Source organism: Brassica napus, chromosome C5 (assembly GCF_020379485.1).
Source record: "Brassica napus cultivar Da-Ae chromosome C5, Da-Ae, whole genome shotgun sequence".
In the NCBI taxonomy this organism is placed as follows: Eukaryota; Viridiplantae; Streptophyta; class Magnoliopsida; order Brassicales; family Brassicaceae; genus Brassica; species Brassica napus.
In genome coordinates this window covers 38,798,010-38,817,703 of record NC_063448.1, presented here as the reverse complement: position 1 = coordinate 38,817,703, position 19,694 = coordinate 38,798,010, and the positions used below count along the sequence as shown (strand labels likewise).

General features: G+C 42.3%; 2 protein-coding genes across 2 annotated transcripts; one reads left to right on the top strand and one right to left on the bottom strand.

Annotated features, from left to right (window-relative positions):
• The first annotated feature begins 318 nt into the window (after positions 1–318).
• LOC125575315 (myb-like protein V) lies at positions 319–2,501 on the top strand. Its single transcript, XM_048758729.1, has 3 exons — positions 319–1,157; positions 1,232–1,312; positions 1,768–2,501. Exons 1-3 carry the CDS (start codon positions 669–671, stop codon positions 2,155–2,157), a joined length of 960 nt encoding a protein of 319 aa, XP_048614686.1. The 5' UTR covers positions 319–668; the 3' UTR covers positions 2,158–2,501.
• Positions 2,502–4,531: 2,030 nt separating this feature from the next.
• Positions 4,532–8,791, bottom strand: LOC106388228. The gene is made up of 3 exons (XM_048758728.1): positions 8,394–8,791; positions 7,517–8,198; positions 4,532–6,998 (listed from the first exon to the last, which is right to left on the bottom strand). The coding sequence occupies exon 3, from the start codon at positions 6,991–6,993 to the stop codon at positions 4,762–4,764; it is 2,232 nt and encodes a 743-aa protein (XP_048614685.1). The 5' UTR covers positions 6,994–6,998; positions 7,517–8,198; positions 8,394–8,791; the 3' UTR covers positions 4,532–4,761.
• Positions 8,792–19,694: the final 10,903 nt, after the last annotated feature.

Genomic DNA, 19,694 nt, shown 5'->3' with positions numbered 1-19,694 from the left:
CGGCAGCAATCGTAGGTACTTCCTCTACGATAGCATTTTATGAACGCTACAAAATGTACAGATAAGATAGCAATATTTGGATGATATTATTTAACTTAATTATAGCCTAACTTTCGTGCCATGATAGGTCTTTATACAATAAACCAAAAATAATTATAATAAAAAATAAAATAATTGGAAATTAAATCAAAATTGTTTTATAATTTAAAATAAAATAAATTTTATTTATAATTAAAAATGGTTTACAAATATATTCTGGTTTACAAACTAAACCAGAAACTAAAAATAAAGTCAAATGCTGAGATGAACCAAATGGGCACACAAAAATCTAGAATAGGACACTTCTATTTCTAATTCTTTAATGAATTAATAATAAATCGAAATTCAGCTCAAAATACCAGAAAGCCTAAAATTTCAACATATTTACAAACCCAATCACTCTACCCACCCAATTACTAATAACCCGACCCGACCCATCTCTTTTCCCCTAAATCCCTAATTTTTTTTCTTCGACGTAACCAAGAAACACAAATCCAAACACAATCGACAATCTCAAATCACTATCTCCCTCAATCTCCCCTCACTAATCAAACTCTGTAACAATCATCTTGAAGTTGGTCTCTTGAATCTCATCTATTTCTCTGTTTCGTGTCACTCATTGAAAAACTATGGCTCCTAAGACTCGCTTCGCCGGAAAAACAAAAAAGGAAGGTGCGCCGGAGAAGAAGAAGAAGAAGAACAAGTCTGCGGCGGAGAAGAAGAAAGCTGCGGCGATGAAGAGGAGGAGAGAAGCCGTGAAAAAAAAAAGAGATGCAGCAAAGAAGAAGACTGAAACCGCAGAAAAGAAGAGGAAGCAAGACTCGTCTTCGTCGGAGTCTTCATCCAATCCAACCAAGCGGCGTCGGACCGCATCTTCACCAGAACAACATTCCGATCCCGATCATTCCCCGGCACCATCAGCGGAATTGCTTTCTCAGGATGATAGAGAGGGTACGCCAAGCCCATCATTTCCGATTGAGCCACAAAAAGCACCTACTCAAACACCCAGTGAGGCGGAGAATCCACTGCAAGCTCCAATAACTTCTAACAACAGAGAGGATCCCAACAGAGAGTCACACTCACCAGAGGCTGCCATTAACAATGAAGCGCAAAGAACGGTAAACAAATCAATTTAAAATAGTTTTGGAATTTTTATGATAATATTGAACTAACAAATAGGAACCGTGAGCAGATTGGATCTAACAACAGTGATTCAAACCCACCTGAGGCTGCCATTGGATCTGCTACCATTGACAATGACGCGCCAAGAACGGTAAACAAGTCAACTTGAAATGGTTTTAGAAATATTTATCATAGAGTTGAACTAACAAATAAAAGAATGAAACTAGTTCAACTGGTAATAATATGTTGTAAAACATATTCACTGGAATTTATAACTGGTACAACCATGAAAAGTATAACTAGTTTAACTTATACAACTGAGTATCGTATAATTAGTATAACTAAAAGAGTGAAAAATGATGCAACTGGTAAGTGATACAACTATTAACAATATAACTAGGTTAACTAATTAAACTGAGTATTGTTTAAGTATATGGTTTTATTGATGTATAACTGGTTTAACAAATGTCGTATAACTAGGTTTACTAGTACAACTAGTAATATTATTTTTAGTACAACTAATTTAACTGGTACAACTAAGTGATTTTGTGTTGTGTAACTCGGATATTTATTCAGTGTATTTAGTGTTCTTATTTGTGTCTTCAGGCTGGGGAGGAGAATATGGCCGTAGAACCAATGAGACCTGTTGGTTTTTTCTTCAAGCCGACTGATTATTGGACGGCTTGCAAGCTCTCCTCAAGGTGCCACCAACACGATTTTCTGGAGACGATTAAAGACTTTAAGGAGTCAGAGAAGAGTTGGTTTGAGAATCACCCTCAGTTCAAGCATTTATTCCACATGGATTGTTGCGAGAAAAGAAAGGTTCAGGGATTGTGGATGTTGCTACTTCGTTGTATGCATACAGGAAAGGAGCGACAAGCTTGGTTTGGGGTAAACGGTGTTCCAATTAGATACTCTATCAGGGAACATGCCCTCCTCTCTGGTTTATACTGTGGATCATACCCTGATAAAACTATCCGAGAAAAGGGAAGATGAAGTTTGCAACAAAGCATTTTAAGCACTTGCAGAAGAAGACTAAGGAGAAGAATAGGAAGAAACAGGGTCTGAGAGTGACAGAAGCGGATGTCTTAGAGAAGCTTGAGAAGATGGAAGCTGATGATGGTAGTGATGAGCGTCTGAAGATGGCGGTTCTTTATTTTTTGACCAGAGTAATAAGAGGAAGGACAAGAAATGGATACTTCATTGAGCCTTTCATTCTCCAGGCAGTAGATGATTTGGATTTTTGCAACAAATTTCCATGGGGCCGTTACACATTTGATGATTGCATGAAGGAGATTTTCCACTTGAGGGATCATTTCGCTAAAGGGCTGCCAGAGAATAATATGCAGTGGACATTTCCTGGGTTTGTCATCCCCTTTGAGATGAATTATGTTTTCCATAAGAATATTAGTTATTATATAAGTAATTAATTATTATATAACTAATATGATTGTGTGAAATGATGTGCAGATATTGGCTTTTGAATGTATCCCTGTCCTTAGGGAAAGTTTCAGAGATCCTGATCCAAACTGTCTCCCAGATTGCCCAAGAATGTGCAAATGGAAGTACAAGAGGACTGGGACAACAGGATTTGCATTAGAAGAGATTTATAAGGCGCACAAAAACAAAGGTATAAAGATTTTAAGTTTGTAGTATTGGCAGCTTGTAAAGGAGTTGGAACAAGACAAGATTCAAGAGAAAATTGGTCATTCCAATTTGGTGAATATGAAACATGTGAGGCTTCAGGAGGCAAAGGAAGAGGTAATTGATTTTAAAATTAGTTTTGTTTTGATGTCAAATTTGCATTAGAATTGTTTTGATGGGGTATTCATTTTTATTATGTTGTAGATAATATGGGCAATGGCAATGAGGATGGTGAGGCAGTGGCTGAGAAGGATGGTGAGAAACAGGTCGAAGAAGAGGCTGAGAAGAATGGCACGAAAGAGGCTGAGAAGGATGGCGCGAAAGAGGCTGAGACAACACCTGAAGGTATTTGTTGTTGGCTTTTTTTTTTCATGTGCTATCGGTTTAGATTTGCTTTAGTGATATAAATTTTGCTGTGTGGTGGTTTTGTTGTAATTTGTTTTGTTGTAGATGCTGAGGGTGAGGAAGAGGCTGCGAAAGAGGCTTATGAGGTCGCTGGCAATGAGGATGAAGTAGGTCAGAAGGAGGGCGAGACAGAGGCTGACAAGGAGGGTGAAACTGAGGAAGGCAAGACAGATGTGGAGGACTCGCCATGGCAGAAGCTGCGGAGAAACTCGAGAAAGAGGTTGATGATAAGGCTGCTGCAGAGAAGGCTGCTGATGAGTTAGCTGCTGCTGAAAAGGCAGCTAGTGATAAGGAAAAAGTTGGTGATGAGGAGGAGACCAGGCCAAAGAGGACCCATAAACCTTCTCGTCCGCTCAGGTCTCCGTATCAGAAAAACTAATAGCTATTTGGAATAGCTTTTAAGAACTAAAACTTATGTTCCAACTAAAACTTATGACTTATGTTTCTTTTGATGCTAAAACTTATGACTTATGTTTCTTTTGTGTTAAAACTTATGACTTATGTGGATGTTGTGTTAAAACTTATGATATATGTTTATGTTCCTGTTTCTGTTGTATTAGGACCGTTGTATTATGCTAAAACAGGTATTATGGAATCACTAATACAAGTATGACAATCCAATAACATTTAAGAATGGTACAACTAGTACAACTACGTAATAACATTAGTTTTACATAGTTCAAAATAACGTGTTGCAAATTTAAAATGTGTTGAACATTTAAAACGTGATACACATTTAAAATGTTGTAGTTTCACATAGTTGTACTAGTTTATTAGTTGTACCAGTTTGTACATAGTTATACTTTGGCAGTGAAATCGGAAAATATTAGTTGTACCATATAAAAAATACAATTACCTTAGTTGTACCACTGTTGTATGTTTACATATGCTTGCCCGGATACAATGAAATCATCACTATTGTGAAAATACTTGTCATGTATGTTTTGAAAAAAATAAGTGGACAAACAAGTTAACAAACCTTAAAAGTATAAGGTAGATCAAACAAACTTTTGTGATGGAGTTAGAAATCTAAAAAAAAAAAAACACAATACAAAACACAAAGAAACCTTTCCAAACACTTAAAAATTAGACTATTTGATTGGTTTTTTAATAGGGAACACCCAAAAGAATATTTAAATTTTACAACCCGCACAGTTGTATTAGTTATACTAGTAGATCCTATTTTAGTAAATTAGACATAGTTGTACTAGATTTACCAGTCGAACCTATTTTAGTTTTACGAGTTGTACGAGTAAGACAACACAAATATATGAGTGTTATATTTTATCAAGTTTTACCATGTTGCACCTGTATTACCTGATTGAAACAACATAATGCATAAATAAAGTTCCACAACACATAAATAAATTCTACAACACAAATAAGTTCCACAACACACAAATAAATTCTACAACACAAATGAGACTCATTCATCATTTTTTTCGTTACCACTTCCTTCGTTGTCACCTCCTTCGTTCCCATTTCCACTGCTGTCACTACCACTGCTATCACTGTCACTGCCATCACTGTCACTTTCTTCGTTTTCACCAATCAATGGTGGAAACTTCTTCTTTCTCTTCCTCCGATATTCTCCGGCAGATGGGAATCTAGTAACTTGTAGTCTTCCTTTTTTTTCTCCACATACGGAGGGAGGACAACCTGATATCGGATTTCCTCAGGAATTTCAGAACTTTCCCATGTTGAATGATGAGGCACTGGATATATTGTCCTGTAATATGCCAAAGTCCACTGCTCCATCCAGTAATACCTAGAACAATAATGTTCAGCCATTTCTCCACGCGCCATGATGGCAGCAAGTGCATGCACACAAGGATACCGATCAATATCAAAACACCTACAATAGCATGTTTTGTTGCTCAGATCAACCAAATAACCATGACCATCCTCGCCAAGCACATTGTAGTGACCTTCAAATGTATTTAGCTCGGTCACCTTCAGCTTTTTAGCCGAAGGATATATGTGATGCAATATCCCATGCACATGTGGGATTAGTATCTGCCTCTCTGGTACGCGTAGAGATAATAGACGGTATTTGTTGAACCATTCTGTTATCTTTTCCACGATCACATCAAGCATTGGCAACAACGCATATTTCCTTGGTTCCTTCAAAACACCATTGATAGATTCAACAGTGTTGGTTGTGTCTATGTTGTACCTTTCTCCCGGAAATTTACATCTTGCCCATTTTGTCTCATGAACACTGTCATCTAGATACTCGGCCGCTTGAGGATACATTTTCCTGAAATCGTTGTAGCATTTGATCAACTCCACCTCACTGTAAATACCAGCAATACTTCTAAATTTTTTGGCAACCCCTTTCTTGTTAACATTGCTGCAAGCTCCGCTGACATTATTAGACAAGTGATAATTGCAATATCCATGGATCGCCAATGGGTATACCTCGTGTACTTTCTTGATGATGCTTTGGTTTCTATCAGTACAAAATACAAGCTGAGGATCATCTGGTATCAAAGTTTTTAATATAGTTAAAAACCACTCCCAGCTTGCATTTTTCTCACCATCTACTACTGCAAAAGCAAGGGGATAATGATGATGATCTGGATCTTGAGCAGTGGCAATGAGAAGCACTCCTTTGTACACACCCTTCAGGTGAGTTCCATCCATTATTATCACTTGCCTCATCGCCTTGAACCCTTCGATGCAAGCTCCGAGCGCAAAGAACATATACTTAAACTGGTTCTTCTCATCCACTTCTAATCGTGTAATGGTATCAGGATTCATCCTTTGTAACATGTACAAGTAAGATGGCAGCCTAGCAAAACTCTCCTCCGGGTTACCACGCAAATCACTCAAAGCTTTATTTTTCCCTCTCAAAGCCGTAGAATATGAAACCTTAACACCCAGCTTGTTCTGCACCAAATCTATGAGAGTCTTTGGATCCGGAGTCTTGTATTTGCCGGGATAATCAGAGTGCACCACTGATGCGACCAAGCTTGGCGTGCCTCTTTTCTTCCTCTTCATGACACTTGCATCTCCACGAGAGCACGTATGAATCTTTCTATATGTTCTGATAGAGAAAAAATCAGAGTTCTTCAGCTTTGCAGCTCGTAAATACCATCTGCATCCAGCCCCACGACATTTCAATATGTAAACCCGAGGATTCGACTTCTGTATATCAACCTCAAAACAATTGGAATGCACACCTTTGTCCACTAAATCCCTCACTTCTTCTCTAGTCGCAAATTCTTGATGAAGACTAATATCAATGCCATCATCCCATTCTGAATTGACAACAGGAGGTTTAACTGCTGTAACAGCCGGCAACTCCTCCCTATCATCCATTTCATCACCCTCTTCACTGATTTTCTCATGCTCAAACTCATCCTCCTGAATATGAGGAACAATTTCCAACTCTCCAACTCCAACCATGCCATCATTAGCTCTGGCATCACTCAGATTTTCCTCATTTATAGAAAACATCTCGTTGCTCTGATTTTCTGAGACAATTTTGGCAAGTTCCACATGCAAGACACAACGTCGGTTCTTCTTATCTACCATCATCAAATATCCTAAAACAACTTCATCATCCAAGATATAACAAGAATTTTTATTATCCAAGACCAGCGGAAAGTAACTCAGTTGAAGCTTGGTGGCATCTACATCAATCTTCAGTTTTTTGCCTATTCTATCAACCAAGTGGGAATAAGTAATCTCCTCATATCTTCCTTTCATCACCAAAGTAGAAATATGTCGGTCTACACCATGTTCAAAGTGTATCACCACAGATCCATTGCTATCCATACTTCCTGAAATGAGTAAAAAACAACAATATTATTGAGTAGTTGTACAATTATATGAGTTTTACGGTTGTAAAAAATATCTGTTATATTATCACTTTGACGGGTTTACATATCAAACTAGTTATAAGTTATACTAGTAATACCAGTTATCCGACGTTCATTTTGCACATGACTATTACAAGTTATATTAGGTGTATCAATACCACCTATTCAATGTGTTACACTTAGTTGTACCAGATTTACTAATGATACATTTTCTATAAAAATGTTAATAATACTACATCAGTTGTACCAGCGAAACTAGTTGTTAAAGAATTTTGAGTTACAAGTTGTACCGGTTGTACCATACACAAAAACGATTTCTTTTACAATTTTATGTTTCATACTCTAATAAAATTATATCAACCAACCTTATAATCTGACTAACAGGTAACATGTATTTTATATGACTTAACCGAAACAAATAACAATAAAAATATAAGAGAGAAAGACAAAAAAGAGAGAGGAAGAGAGTTTACACTTACCAATAGATTTCAGAACCAAGGACGACGCAAATGGGATGTTTCACGGTGTCATAACCTGTAAAAATACCCTAAGAAACAGAGGTACAGGTTTGTGGGTGAAGAGTTGAAGAATAGAGGTTTGGTTGGTGAAGGAAATGAATTTTCGTGGTTGGGTATGGTTGAAGAAGAAATGGAGAAGAAGAAGAGTGATTAAATTTTCAGTGGGACCCAGACAAAATCTGATGGCTAAGATTAAAACAGACTCATAAGATCCAGCGGCTGAGAGACAAGTTTCATTAATGGCATTATTGTAAATATTTCATCTTTAAAGATCGGACGGCTCAGATTATAACGTGAAGAATCAGATCCAATGGTTGATGTTGAGCTTTCATTAAGGGTATAATCATAACTTACACTCATTTATCCCATAAGAGATTAGTTTTGGTGGTTATAGATTTTTTTTTTGTCCTTTGTCCCTTTGTAGATTAAAATCCATTGAGCTTCTTCATCTTCCTTCACCACCTTCATCTTCTTCATCTTCTTCATCTTCCTTCACCCCTGTATCTACTAAGAACAAAAGAATCACCGATTCTTATTCTTCTGATCCTCACCGGTGGAGTCTCTGATTCGTCAAGGATCCACTTCCGGCGACTCTGCTCACGGCTGCTCACGACCACAGACCAGCAACTCTGCTCACGACCACCTTTACCAAGAACAAAAAAGAATTAAATTCAACAGAGAGAGACACCATGAACCTTGCCTCCTCCACTTAGCTTTACCAAAAACAAAACAAAATCAGATTCATAATAGAGCAACATAGAGAACGAGATACACAAATAGAGAGAGAGAGAGAGAGAGAGAGAGAGAGAGAGAGAGAGAGAGAGAGAGAGAGAGAGACCGTGGTGGGGGTGGGAAGGCGACCGCAGTGGTGATGAGCAGAGGAGGAGACACGGTGGTGGTGAGAAGAGGAGGAGACACGGTGGTGGTGAGACGAGGAGGAGACGCGGTGGGACAGAGATCGGAGAAATGAGAGATATGAGATATGAGAGTGAAGGAGGAGATGGAGAAGATGGAGAGTGAATCGAAAAAAAAAGAGGAGAATGAGATGAGATTCTGTCGTGGAGAGAAAGAGAGAGAGAGGAAAAAATAAAAAATAAAATGAATAAATCTCAACCTTTAGATCTAAGTTAATCCAATGGCTAAGAAATGTGATCCATGTATCTGAATCTTATTGGTCAGAAAATTTTATCTTTCTTTTTCTATTTTTCTTTTTGTTTTGTTCTTCATAATTTGATAATTTGTTTTGTTTGTAATTTTTCTCAGTTATATCTTATATAAAATTTTATATTTTGTAGTTTATAATTTAAACTTAAATTTTATTTTTTGAACATAATAAATTGATATTTATTTTAAGAATTGATGTTTAAATTTAAAAATAGTAGATTGATATCAAGATTATGATTTTGGTCATCATTTTAAAAATTTGTATGTTTAACCCCCGCAGACCGAACCCTTCAAGCAGATCAGTGTATCAAGAATATTCCATTGGTCATTCAAGGCAAAGAGTTTGTGGCAGATTTGTTAGTCGTGCCTTTGGAAGGGTACGAAGTAATCCTTGGAATGGATTGGTTATCGAGCTACAGAGTTCAGATCGACTGTGGAAAGGGAAGGCTGTTGTTTGGCAGAGGTAAACGACCAGAGATGGTGTACTATGGAATCAGTCCTAGTATGACCGTGTCTTTGGTAGCAGCAATGAGAGTACAAGATTTGTTTCAAGATAGGGAAGTATATTTGGTGACCTTATCGGTTAGTGGAGGAGCCACTAATGATGAAGTTAAGGTCGAAGACATAGAAGTGGTCCAAGAGTTTGAGGATATCTTTGCACCACTAAAGGAATTACCTCCACCTCGGAGTAATCCCTTTACCATTACTTTGGAGCCTGAAGCAAAACCTATAGCTAAGGCACCATATCGGATGGCACCTGCGGAGTTGGCTGAATTAAAGAAGCAATTGGAAGATCTATTGGAAAATGGATTCATTCGGTCGAGCTCTTCACCTTGGGGAGCTCCTGTGCTATTTGTGAAGAAAAAGGACGGAAGCATGAGGTTGTGTATCGATTATCGTGGTATCAACAACATCACGATAAAAGATAAGTATCCTCTTCCGAGGATAGACGAGTTGTTAGACCAACTAAAGGGAGCTAGTTGGTTTTCGAAGATTGATTTTGCATCAGGGTATCACCAAATTCCTATTGCCAAGTCAGACATCATGAAGACGGCGTTTCGGACGAGGTATGGGCATTACGAGTTTGTAGTTATGCCCTTTGGTCTCACAAACGCACCTGCGGCTTTCATGCGTTTGATGAATGAAGTGTTTCACGACTACCTCGACAAGTTCGTGATCATTTTCATTGATGACATCCTGGTGTACTCGAGAAGTAAGGAGGAGCACAAAGAGCATCTGAGACTGGTTATGGAGAGGTTACAGAATCAGAAGCTATTTGCCAAGTTCAGCAAGTGCTCGTTTTGGAAGAGAAAGATAGGATTTCTGGGTCACATAGTATCAGGAAAGGGCGTTGCTGCTGATCCACAAAAGGTCCAAGCCATACGGGAATGGCCTCGACCTACCACTGTGACGGAAGTAAGGAGTTTTCTCGGACTTGCGGGCTATTATCGGAAGTTTGTTAAGGAATTTTCCTCCATTGCAAAGCCTTTAACTAAACTTACCGGTAAAGGAGTTCCTTTCTTATGGGTGGAAGAAACCGAGAAGGCTTTCAAGAAGTTGAAGGAAGCTCTCACGACCGCACCTGTGTTAGCTTTGCCAGAGCAAGGTAAACCTTACACGGTTTACACGGATGCTTCACGAGTTGGGTTAGGTTGTGTTCTTATGCAAGATGGGCGAGTCATCGCGTATGCCTCACGACAACTACGGAAGCATGAGGATAACTACAGTATACATGACTTGGAGTTAGCGGCTGTAGTGTTGGCTTTGCGAATTTGGAGATCTTACTTGTATGGAGAAGAAGTAGAGGTATACACGGACCATCAAAGTCTTAAATACCTCTTCACTCAGCCAGATCTCAACCTGCGCCAGCGTAGGTGGATGGAGTTTGTGGCAGACTACGATATAAGGATTCGCTACCATCCTGGTAAAGCGAATGTTGTTGCGGACGCCTTAAGTCGAAGAAAGTTGGACGCAGATTTGGAGAAAGAAGTGGAGCTATTGAACCAAGAGTTGAAACAAGTGAAGTTGGTCGTTTTGGAAGGGCGAGCGAGCGAGCCATTGGGACTTCAAGCAGTGAATCAGGCTAGCTTGATTCAGAGAATTCGAGAAGAACAAATTAAGGATGGGAAGCTACTGAAGATTGCTGAAGAACTCAAAGGACAAGCCGGGCCAAATAATGCTGGATACTACTTGGCGGAGGATGGAACCTTGCTAATTAATTGGAGGATCACGGTTCCTAAAGGACAAGGGCTGAGAGATGAGATACTAAGGATTGCACTTCTTTACTTAGTATCCATCCTGGAAGTTCGAAGATGTACCGAGACATAAGAAGATACTATCATTGGCCGGGAATGAAGAGATCAGTAGCGCAATGGGTCGCGCAGTGTGCAACTTGTCAACAAGTCAAGGCCGAACATCAAGTTCCAGGAGGATTATTGCAGAGTCTTCCGATACCTCAATGGAAATGGGACTCTATTTCCATGGATTTCATCACTGGATTACCCACTACTCCAGGTAGATCGAAACAACTCGATATGGGTGATTGTGGATAGGTTAACCAAGGTTACACACTTGTTGCCTATGCGTGACACTGATAAAGTTGAAGTGTTGGCCGAGCTGTACATCGACCAAATTGTGAAGTTACATGGTGTACCCTCAGACATCGTCTCAGATCGCGATCCAAGGTTCACGGCATCATTCTGGGAAGCACTGCAAGAAGTCTTGGGAACTAAACTATTCAGAAGTACGGCGTTCCATCGAGAAACAGATGGCCAAACGGAGAGAACCATTCGGACCATCGAGGACATGCTTCGGATGTGTATTCTCGATTGGGCAGGAACTTGGGAGAAGCATTTACCGTTGGTCGAGTTCTCATATAACAACAATCATCATTCGAGCATAGGGATGTCACCTTATGAAGCGTTATACGGAAGGCCATGGAAAACGCCTATGTGCTGGATGGAAGTGGGCGAAAGAAGAATATTTGGGTCACCTATCGTTCAGGAGACCATGATTAAGCTAGAGACGATTCAGGCCAACATGAAGAAGGCTCAGGACCGTCAGAAGAAGTACGCAGACCAGTCAAGAAGGGAGGTAACTTTTGAGATAGGAGATTGGGTCTATTTGAAAGTTACTGCACAGAAAGGGAAGGACAGATTTGGCAAGGTCGGGAAACTTGCGGTCAGGTTCATTGGTCCGTACCAGATCATCGAGAAAGTTGGTGAGGTAGCTTACCGTTTGGATCTGCCAGAGGATATGCGTCTACATCCTGTATTTCATGTTTCCATGCTTCGGAAACATATACGGGATCCAAGTACTGTTGAACCCGAGAGACTAGAGGAGTTGAGGACAAACCTTACGTATCCGGAAGGACCAATCAGATTGGGAGAACGGCGTATTCGGAAGCTGAAGAATCGTGAGATTGCTCAAGTACAAGTTTTCTGGGGAAGACAAAACAGGATTCATGTTACTTGGGAAGATGAAGCGCGATTTAAAACCGATCACCCTGAGTTCTTCCGAGAGGATGCTGTGATGGAAGAAGGAGGCCCCTCAGAACCTTAGCATTCGAGGATGAATTCTGTTAAGGGGGGGGGGGGGAGAATGTAGAAACCCATTAAAAAAAAAAAAAAAAAAAAAAAGAGAATGGTCGAGTATCTTTTGGGTGGTCTAGTCGCGGACGATCAAATTGTTTTTGTCTGAACCATGAGTCAAGTATGCCGCTAGACAATGGTTTGACAATGTAGTAGATTGATTCAAATGATGTTTGAAGCAAGACACTTTTGGAAGCACAACAGGAAGACCGGAAAAAAGGGCGAAAAATCCTAAATTTTGGTATTATGAAATTTTTGAAGAATACTCAGGCCATCAGAATGGGCGTAGAAAAATATTTGGGATTGATCGCGGGACTAAAATTCACCGGAAAGGCCAAAATAGGCCGAATCGACCGAGAAGCTCGAGGTGGCTTGATGTGTATGTGTTCAGGACGTGGTGGCAGGCTCTTGATAGTGTATGTGTCAAGGGAAGCAGGAGGTGTTGCAGTACATGCAACCTGTACATGCAAGTAGACATGTGGAGCATGAGGTGGAACGGCCAAGCACGAGGTGTTGCGATGCATGCGACCGAAACATGCGGCCAGCCATGTGTGAGATGGGGTGTCGACCTGCATGCAATTCAGTCATGCAGCAGGCCATCTGGATGTGGGGTGTGTCATCCTGCATGAGACTGAGGCGTGCAGCCAGCCATGTGGAGCACGAGGTGGAACGGCCAAGCAGGAGGTGTCGCGATGCATGCGACCGGGCCATGCGGCCAGACATGTGGAGGACGTTGTGTCAGCTTGCATGGGAGCAGGCCATGTATTCAGACAGGTAGAGGGCGTGGTGTCAGCTTGCATGTGAGCAGGTCATGCTGAAGGACATGTGGAGCACGAGGTGCCGCCGAGCATGCGTCCGGAGCCATGCGAAGTGACACACGGGCTGCCACACGGCTTGTTCCTGATTGGTTGCTGATTCCTATAAATAGGCCACGAGCCCCCTCTCATTTCAAACCATCCAGAACACATAAAACCTACTTCAAAACATAAAGAGAAAGCAAAGAAAGAAAGATCGAGTTTCGATAGTTTTCGAGCGATTTAGGCAGTTTTCGAGAACAGTTACTCTGCCGATTTTGAGTCAGCACTTGGAGAAGGTTCTTTTCAAGTGAAGAGAGATCAGTTCTAGTGGAGACCAGTTCAAGTGGAGTTCAGTCAAGAAGAGGGTCTACTTGTGAAGGTCGGGAAAGGGTTCAGATCGCAGAAGTCAGGTTTGGGGTCAGGCCACGGTCAACCAAAAACTGTGAGTTATGATCAATTGATTGCTGATTTGTTTTCATGCAGGTTTCCGTTACTTGGAAGTTGGATCATGGCAGGTGGCCGGGTCTAACTGAGTAATGGTTTGATTAGTTAATAGTTGAGGTTTGGTTGATTGAGTTGATGGCATGCTTAGTTGTTTGAGAACCGTAGTAGCATGCTAATGGTTAGGTTGATTGGTTAGTTAGCGAATGCGGAATGCTTAGATGATATCGCTAAGTTGTGGATAGTTAGGTATTCTGGAATTAGTCTTTATGCTAGATTCTGGAATATGATTGATTGTGTTAATTTGCGATTAATACTAGGAACTTTGTGTTATTTTTACCGGGTTTAGTATTAATCATATTTTGGCCATATAGCATTTGTGTAACCCACAATGCTAGGCATGTTTGAGGTGGAATGTGTTGATTGTGTGGTGATTAATATTAGGAACCTTGTGTTATTTTTACCAGGTTTAGTATTAATGGTATATTGGCCGATAGCATTTGTGTAATCCACAATGCTAGGCATATTGGTGTGAGTTAGTGTTCCTTCAGACCTCGTACCCGGTGGGTTCAAGGAAACCCCTTATTCGCTGGATCGGGAAGACTCAGATAGACGGGGTCATGGCCTATGGCTGAGTGATTACACGACGGTGTAATGTGGCAGTGACCCGAAGGACTGTGGGCTGTCGCGCGGTGATCCGAAGGACTGTGGGCCGCGGTCGGTTGAAAGTTCCTTCTTCTGGCCTTTGTGGTAGGAAGATAGGATATTGCCGATAGTGAAGGAGGAACATAACGTCACCAGGGCCTGAGTTTGTTATATATATAAAATCGTGTTTTGGGTTGTTAAACCCTAATTTATTTCGAAATTGAGTTTGGTGGTGAGCTAGCATAATGCTAGTTATCTTACAATCTTTTTCCTGTTGCGTATATCTGATATTGCTTATTGTTATTGAATTGTGTTGTTAGGTGAACCTCTCGCTTTAGATTGTGTGGGGTGGGATAGCGAGGGGTTGTATTTGTTAGTTGGGGATTGTATCTCGCTGAGTAATGCTAGATTACTCACTCCTCACTCGTTGTTGTTTCAGGTGACCAGTAGCGAGCTTGTAGAGGTCGCGGGAGGCTAGGCTGGCTGGTGTAGATTTGCATCTTTTTTCTTAAGACGCTTTCAGACCATAAGTATGTATTTTCGCTTTCTTGGCATGCCACTACTTGTGTAATATTTTGTGTGTTGAAAACCAGATATTATATAAGATAAATAAAGCGATGTTTTGTGTAAATGCCTTGTTGTTTCTGATATTAGCTTGTCCAAGCTAACACAACGTCAGATTGGGGTACGGGTTGAGAAGCCTTAGGCTTTGGTCTGACAGGACGTGTTAGCGGGCGGACTGGCCTAGTTACGAATTGCACTTTTCGTGACCTTGGCCGGATCGGGCGTTAACCCGTCATGTAGCGCTCCCGATCCTTGGTAGACGGTCGGCCCGTCGGTCATGTTCTTGTTTGATTGTTGGCCGGTGGTTTGACCTATGCCTAGAACGGTTTGGGGGTATTACAGGCGTGGCATCACCAGGAGACTTGTTTCCTCCTGCCGAGGTCGACAGGATAGCTGGCACTTCAGGCTGAATCCGACCCCCTTCCTTCTCGGCACTGCATCTGGACAATCTCTCTTTGAAAGAAAGAAACCCGGCGATGAAGGTTGGAGTAGCTTCGTGCATGGCCGGAGTCGGAAGTACCGAGTTGGCCTCACCCATCTCGACGTCGGAGCTTTTCTTTTCACTTGGGGAGGAAGGCATTCTTGATAGGTTAGTTTGAAGAAAAAGAGAATGTGAGAGAAAGAGATGTGCAAAGAAGGAGGAGTGGTGAGTTGCTACTTATAAGGATATGAGGGTGACGTGGATTTCCGCAATAAATATTCTTAGCCAAAGATTTCAATTTCTAATTCATATCACTCGCCCGCAAAATCGTCTCCGAGTCTTACGGGCTGGGGGGCTGACTGTTGGGGTCAAAAACGGTTATTTCGAAATCAACGGCTATGATTATTTCTTATTCACGGATTTCTCGCAAAACATTCACTGAAAGAAAGATCGGAAGTGAACGAACGAACAAATCCCGCACAAAAGCCACTCGCCGGAGAGCTGAACCGTCATGTGGGTCAGCTCGCCGACGAGCTCAACCATCACGCCGGTCAGCTCGCCGGCGAGCTGAACCGCCGTGTGGTTGCACTCGCCCGGCGAGCTCAGCCACCGCGCCGGTCAGCTCGCCGGCGAGCTGAACCGCCGTGTGGTTGCACTCGCCCGGCGAGCTCAGCCACTGCGCCGGTCAACTCGCCGGTGAGCTGAGCCGTCGCGTGGTTGTGTTCGCCGGTGAGTTCGGCCATCACGCGAGTCGGCTCGCCCAGCGAGCTCGACCTGATCCCTGCCTGTCCGACTTACTTCGACTCCCGTATCTTCCGTATAGCTGTGATATCCGACCTTCGGGACCATAAACTTCTCGTTTCGTTTCGATTAAAGTTATTCTCGAAGTTTTATCACCAAAACCGAGAAATCGTATAAACGCCAAAAGGCCTAAGAATGGTCCGCAAGGATCCAGACTGGTCTAGAGGCCCATCTACGCTCTCAGAAGGGATTCGAGCCCATAAAAGTTATGACGGTTTGTCCTAACTCGCAGAAATACGATAAATGCTAAGTTTCCAAAGATAAATGTAAAGATTCGAGGATAACTATCAGGATCGACGAAAAATGGAATATGCCCGAAAGAGATAGACTTGGCCCCGAAAGCGAAGGATGGGCCCCCGACCTAGAGCGACTATATAAGGAGAGCAGGAGCAGAAGAAAAAGGATCCGAGAATTTAGACTTAGAGAACTCCTGCTAGCTTAGAGAACTTAGGGCTTAGGTGGTTAGACTAGCACGGCAAGGCTTAGGACGTCTTGAACGCCTCTTCTCCTGTTGTTCCGATAGTTAGCATATCTCTACTCCTCTCGGAGAAATCTTGTATTCATACTATTCAATAAAACGCCTCTGAGCGATTATCTATCTTTTTATCGTTCTAAAGGGATTACGCAGAGAATTCGGACCTTCAAGGAAAAACAGGTTCGCTCGGTTTTCCTCCATTATTATTTGTTATAATCGACGGTGTGAATTTCGGTTCCCACAAGGATCAAAACTCGAGGGTAAACCAGCAAGGAACTCATCAAAATATGAGATAGGCGCCTCACTCGAACTGCTGCCATCACCATAAGGGAGGTCCGGGTCCCATCCTAGAAGAATGAAATCATCTGCCGAAAACTCTATATCACCAAGATCAACGCCTTTACCCTTAGAGGCCCTCACATTCGTCTCCTCCGCGAGAACATCGCAAGGAGCAGGATCATCGGGCTCAGAATCACTACCCGCTTCTACGCCCACTCCAAGATTGGGATACACGAGTCTCAACACCCTGCGGACTCTCCTCGGCGTGATGAAAGTCCAGAAGAACGGACCATTCTTGAGGAGGTCTCTCACTTCGATCACGTCGTCGAAAAATGGGGGAAGAGGGTTGATGAAGGGACTGTCATTCGGCTTGCTCCGAAACAATGGGATGCAACTTTCTTCGACAGATGCAGCGTTTATACGGACGAAGAAGAAGAACTTCGTCCATGAGTTGGAGTTGGAAATGAGTCCCTTAATCACCGTCATATAGTTCCGAGGGACCAACCGATAGAGGTGCAGCTTTGAAACGAGTTGCAACCTAAAGATCGCTTCAAAGTGGTCAGCGGTAAGGGAGAGACCATGCTCATTGCTCAGGATCACGACGCCGATGAGATGCTGAAAGCTGGTGGGATTCAGCTGGCTTATCGATACCTCGAAACGCTCCAACACACAAACTATGATTTCAGGAATCGGAAACCACTGACGGCAGCGCACCAAGAATGACTCGTAGCAAGTAAAGTAACCCTCCGGGGGATTGTCAGCACTTTCCCCTCGACAAGGAATTCAAAATTCTTTTGCTCAGTGAGCCTTTTTTGACCGAACGCTGTTTCATGACAGAAAATGACTTCTCGCTAGGGGGGGAGTAATCGAACAATATCTTGCTATCCAGTACGCCTCGCCATCGGCAGGATCTATCGAGTGAGGCGTGAACTCGGCCTTCGGGACAAGAACGTATCATGAACACCTTCAGACGAAGAACCGCGGGAGGTACCTCTTTTCGAAGCCTTTTTTCTGCTAGACATCTTTTAAACTTCAAAAAATAAAAGAGAAGAAGAGGGAAAGGGAACTTTCTCTCAAGAAACTTCTTATGAAAATAAGTAATTGGAAAATTATGGGAGAAGTTACCCTCCTTCTTATAGGCCTTAAATGTTACTATTTGTCTGTGAATCTTCGGATATAAACTCCGTCCAACACGCCTATCTTGCCTAACTCGCCAAACCGTGCGCTGGAATCTCGTCGTAATCCACGATTCTAACAAGCTGGGGGCTAACTGTTGGGGCCAAAAACGGACACGATGAAGTTAACATCCAAATATCCGTAAAAATCAGCATGAACATTTTTACGAAAAGTATTCTTCGTAAAGATTACTTTTACGAAGAATCTTGTGGTGAAATATTGCACTAATCTTGGTTCATTCATCGAAACTAAATACTCGTAGCCCAAGAACATGTTCATGGAACATCGAAAAAGGATCCAAACAAAGTCGCCACGTAGAGATCGACCCGCAAATGAGCTGGTCGCTACGTAGCGACCGACCTGCGTAAGAGTCGGTCGCTACGTAGCGACCGACCCGCGTACAAGTCGGTTCCTACGTAGCGACCAAACTGTCTCAGACATCGAGCAACGGGTACGACCCAAAACCGTGCATTCTCGTCTGTTGCTCAATGCTAGCTCCCGTGTACCGCAGTCATATCGTTCCTCAAATCATTCCGATCAGAGTTACGTTGAAACTTTACGATAAAAACCGCGAGAACTTGTTTTTATCAAAAAGAAAATCGTAACAAACGTTTCATGTCGAAAGACGGCCCAACGAGGTCTAAAACGCGGTTTATGATTTTATTTTACAAAATAAAAGAAAAGATAAGTTTCCGCAGAAAAAATGTTAAGTTTTCGCGGATAAGCGTGACGATCGGAAAAAATGGAATATCTCCATTTTCACTTAAGACGGCTTAATGGCAGGAAGGGAAAAGCTAAAATCGACATTGGAGGAGTATATAAGGAGTCCTAGGCGAGAGGCACAAAAAAGAACTTTTTCAGCGCAACTTAGCACTTACAGCAATTTTAGGCAACTTTCCGTTTTTGTTATTCGAGCTGCGACCCAATTAGGTCTTGCAATCTTAGGGTTTTAGGACTAGGAATCTCGCCGAAAGCTCTCATAGCCCAGGCTCTTACCTTGTTGTAACGCTCAAACGCGGATTCATATTCTGGTTGCTTGGCATGTGGTTTAGCAGATATCCAAGACCTCTGAGAAATTAGGGTTTTCCTAACTTTCCTTATTTAAACGGAAATCGACAGTGTGAATTTCGGTTTCAACACCCAGCCCCCCAGTCTATCCTCTACACATCAGTGCATAAAGCTCCTTCTCAGGACACATCAGAGCTCCAGGCTCCACTATCTCCAAGACACCATCAGAAGCCCAGAGCCTCCCATCTCCGACCAGAAACCAGCGGTTCAATAGCGCCAGACCCCGGTATGGAGAAAGGGAACCGGTTCGCCCCCGGGTTCAGAGAGTGGTTCCGGCCAGAGTGAAACCCGGGATCGCAGGATTACTGGAGCGTTGTCCTGCCTAAGGGAAGCCTGCTGAGAATGAGCAACTCCGGTTGACTTGGGTGCACATGTTATTCCCCGAGTTCGATGACGAAATCGAGCAATAAGGGGCAAACTGTTGGGGAAAAATACTCAGGTATTGAATTCCTCTAGACCCCAGGCAGAACACCGGCCTCTGGGTCCCCGCTAAGAGGAACCCCGGTTCCCCGCTATGAAGTTCTCCGGGTCCGGTCCCGAGACCGCCCCACCCCCCCCCCTTCCCCCGGGAAAAGGAAAATATCCGATAAGGAGAACCTTCCATATTTCCAAATATGGAATAGTGTAACCTACTCACACCGAGTAAGGCCCACCTTAAGAAGACTATTTAAAGGGAACCTAAACCCTAAATCAACGGATCGACACTTCGAGACTTAGA

Coding starts and splice junctions, on each gene's coding strand:
- LOC106388228 (XM_048758728.1), bottom strand. CDS start 6,993: ATGGATAGCAATGGATCTGTGGTGATACACTTTGAACATGGTGTAGAC.
- LOC125575315 (XM_048758729.1), top strand. CDS start 669: ATGGCTCCTAAGACTCGCTTCGCCGGAAAAACAAAAAAGGAAGGTGCG. Junction 1,158..1,231: donor ACAATGAAGCGCAAAGAACG/GTAAACAAATCA, acceptor AACCGTGAGCAG/ATTGGATCTAACAACAGTGA. Junction 1,313..1,767: donor ACAATGACGCGCCAAGAACG/GTAAACAAGTCA, acceptor TTGTGTCTTCAG/GCTGGGGAGGAGAATATGGC.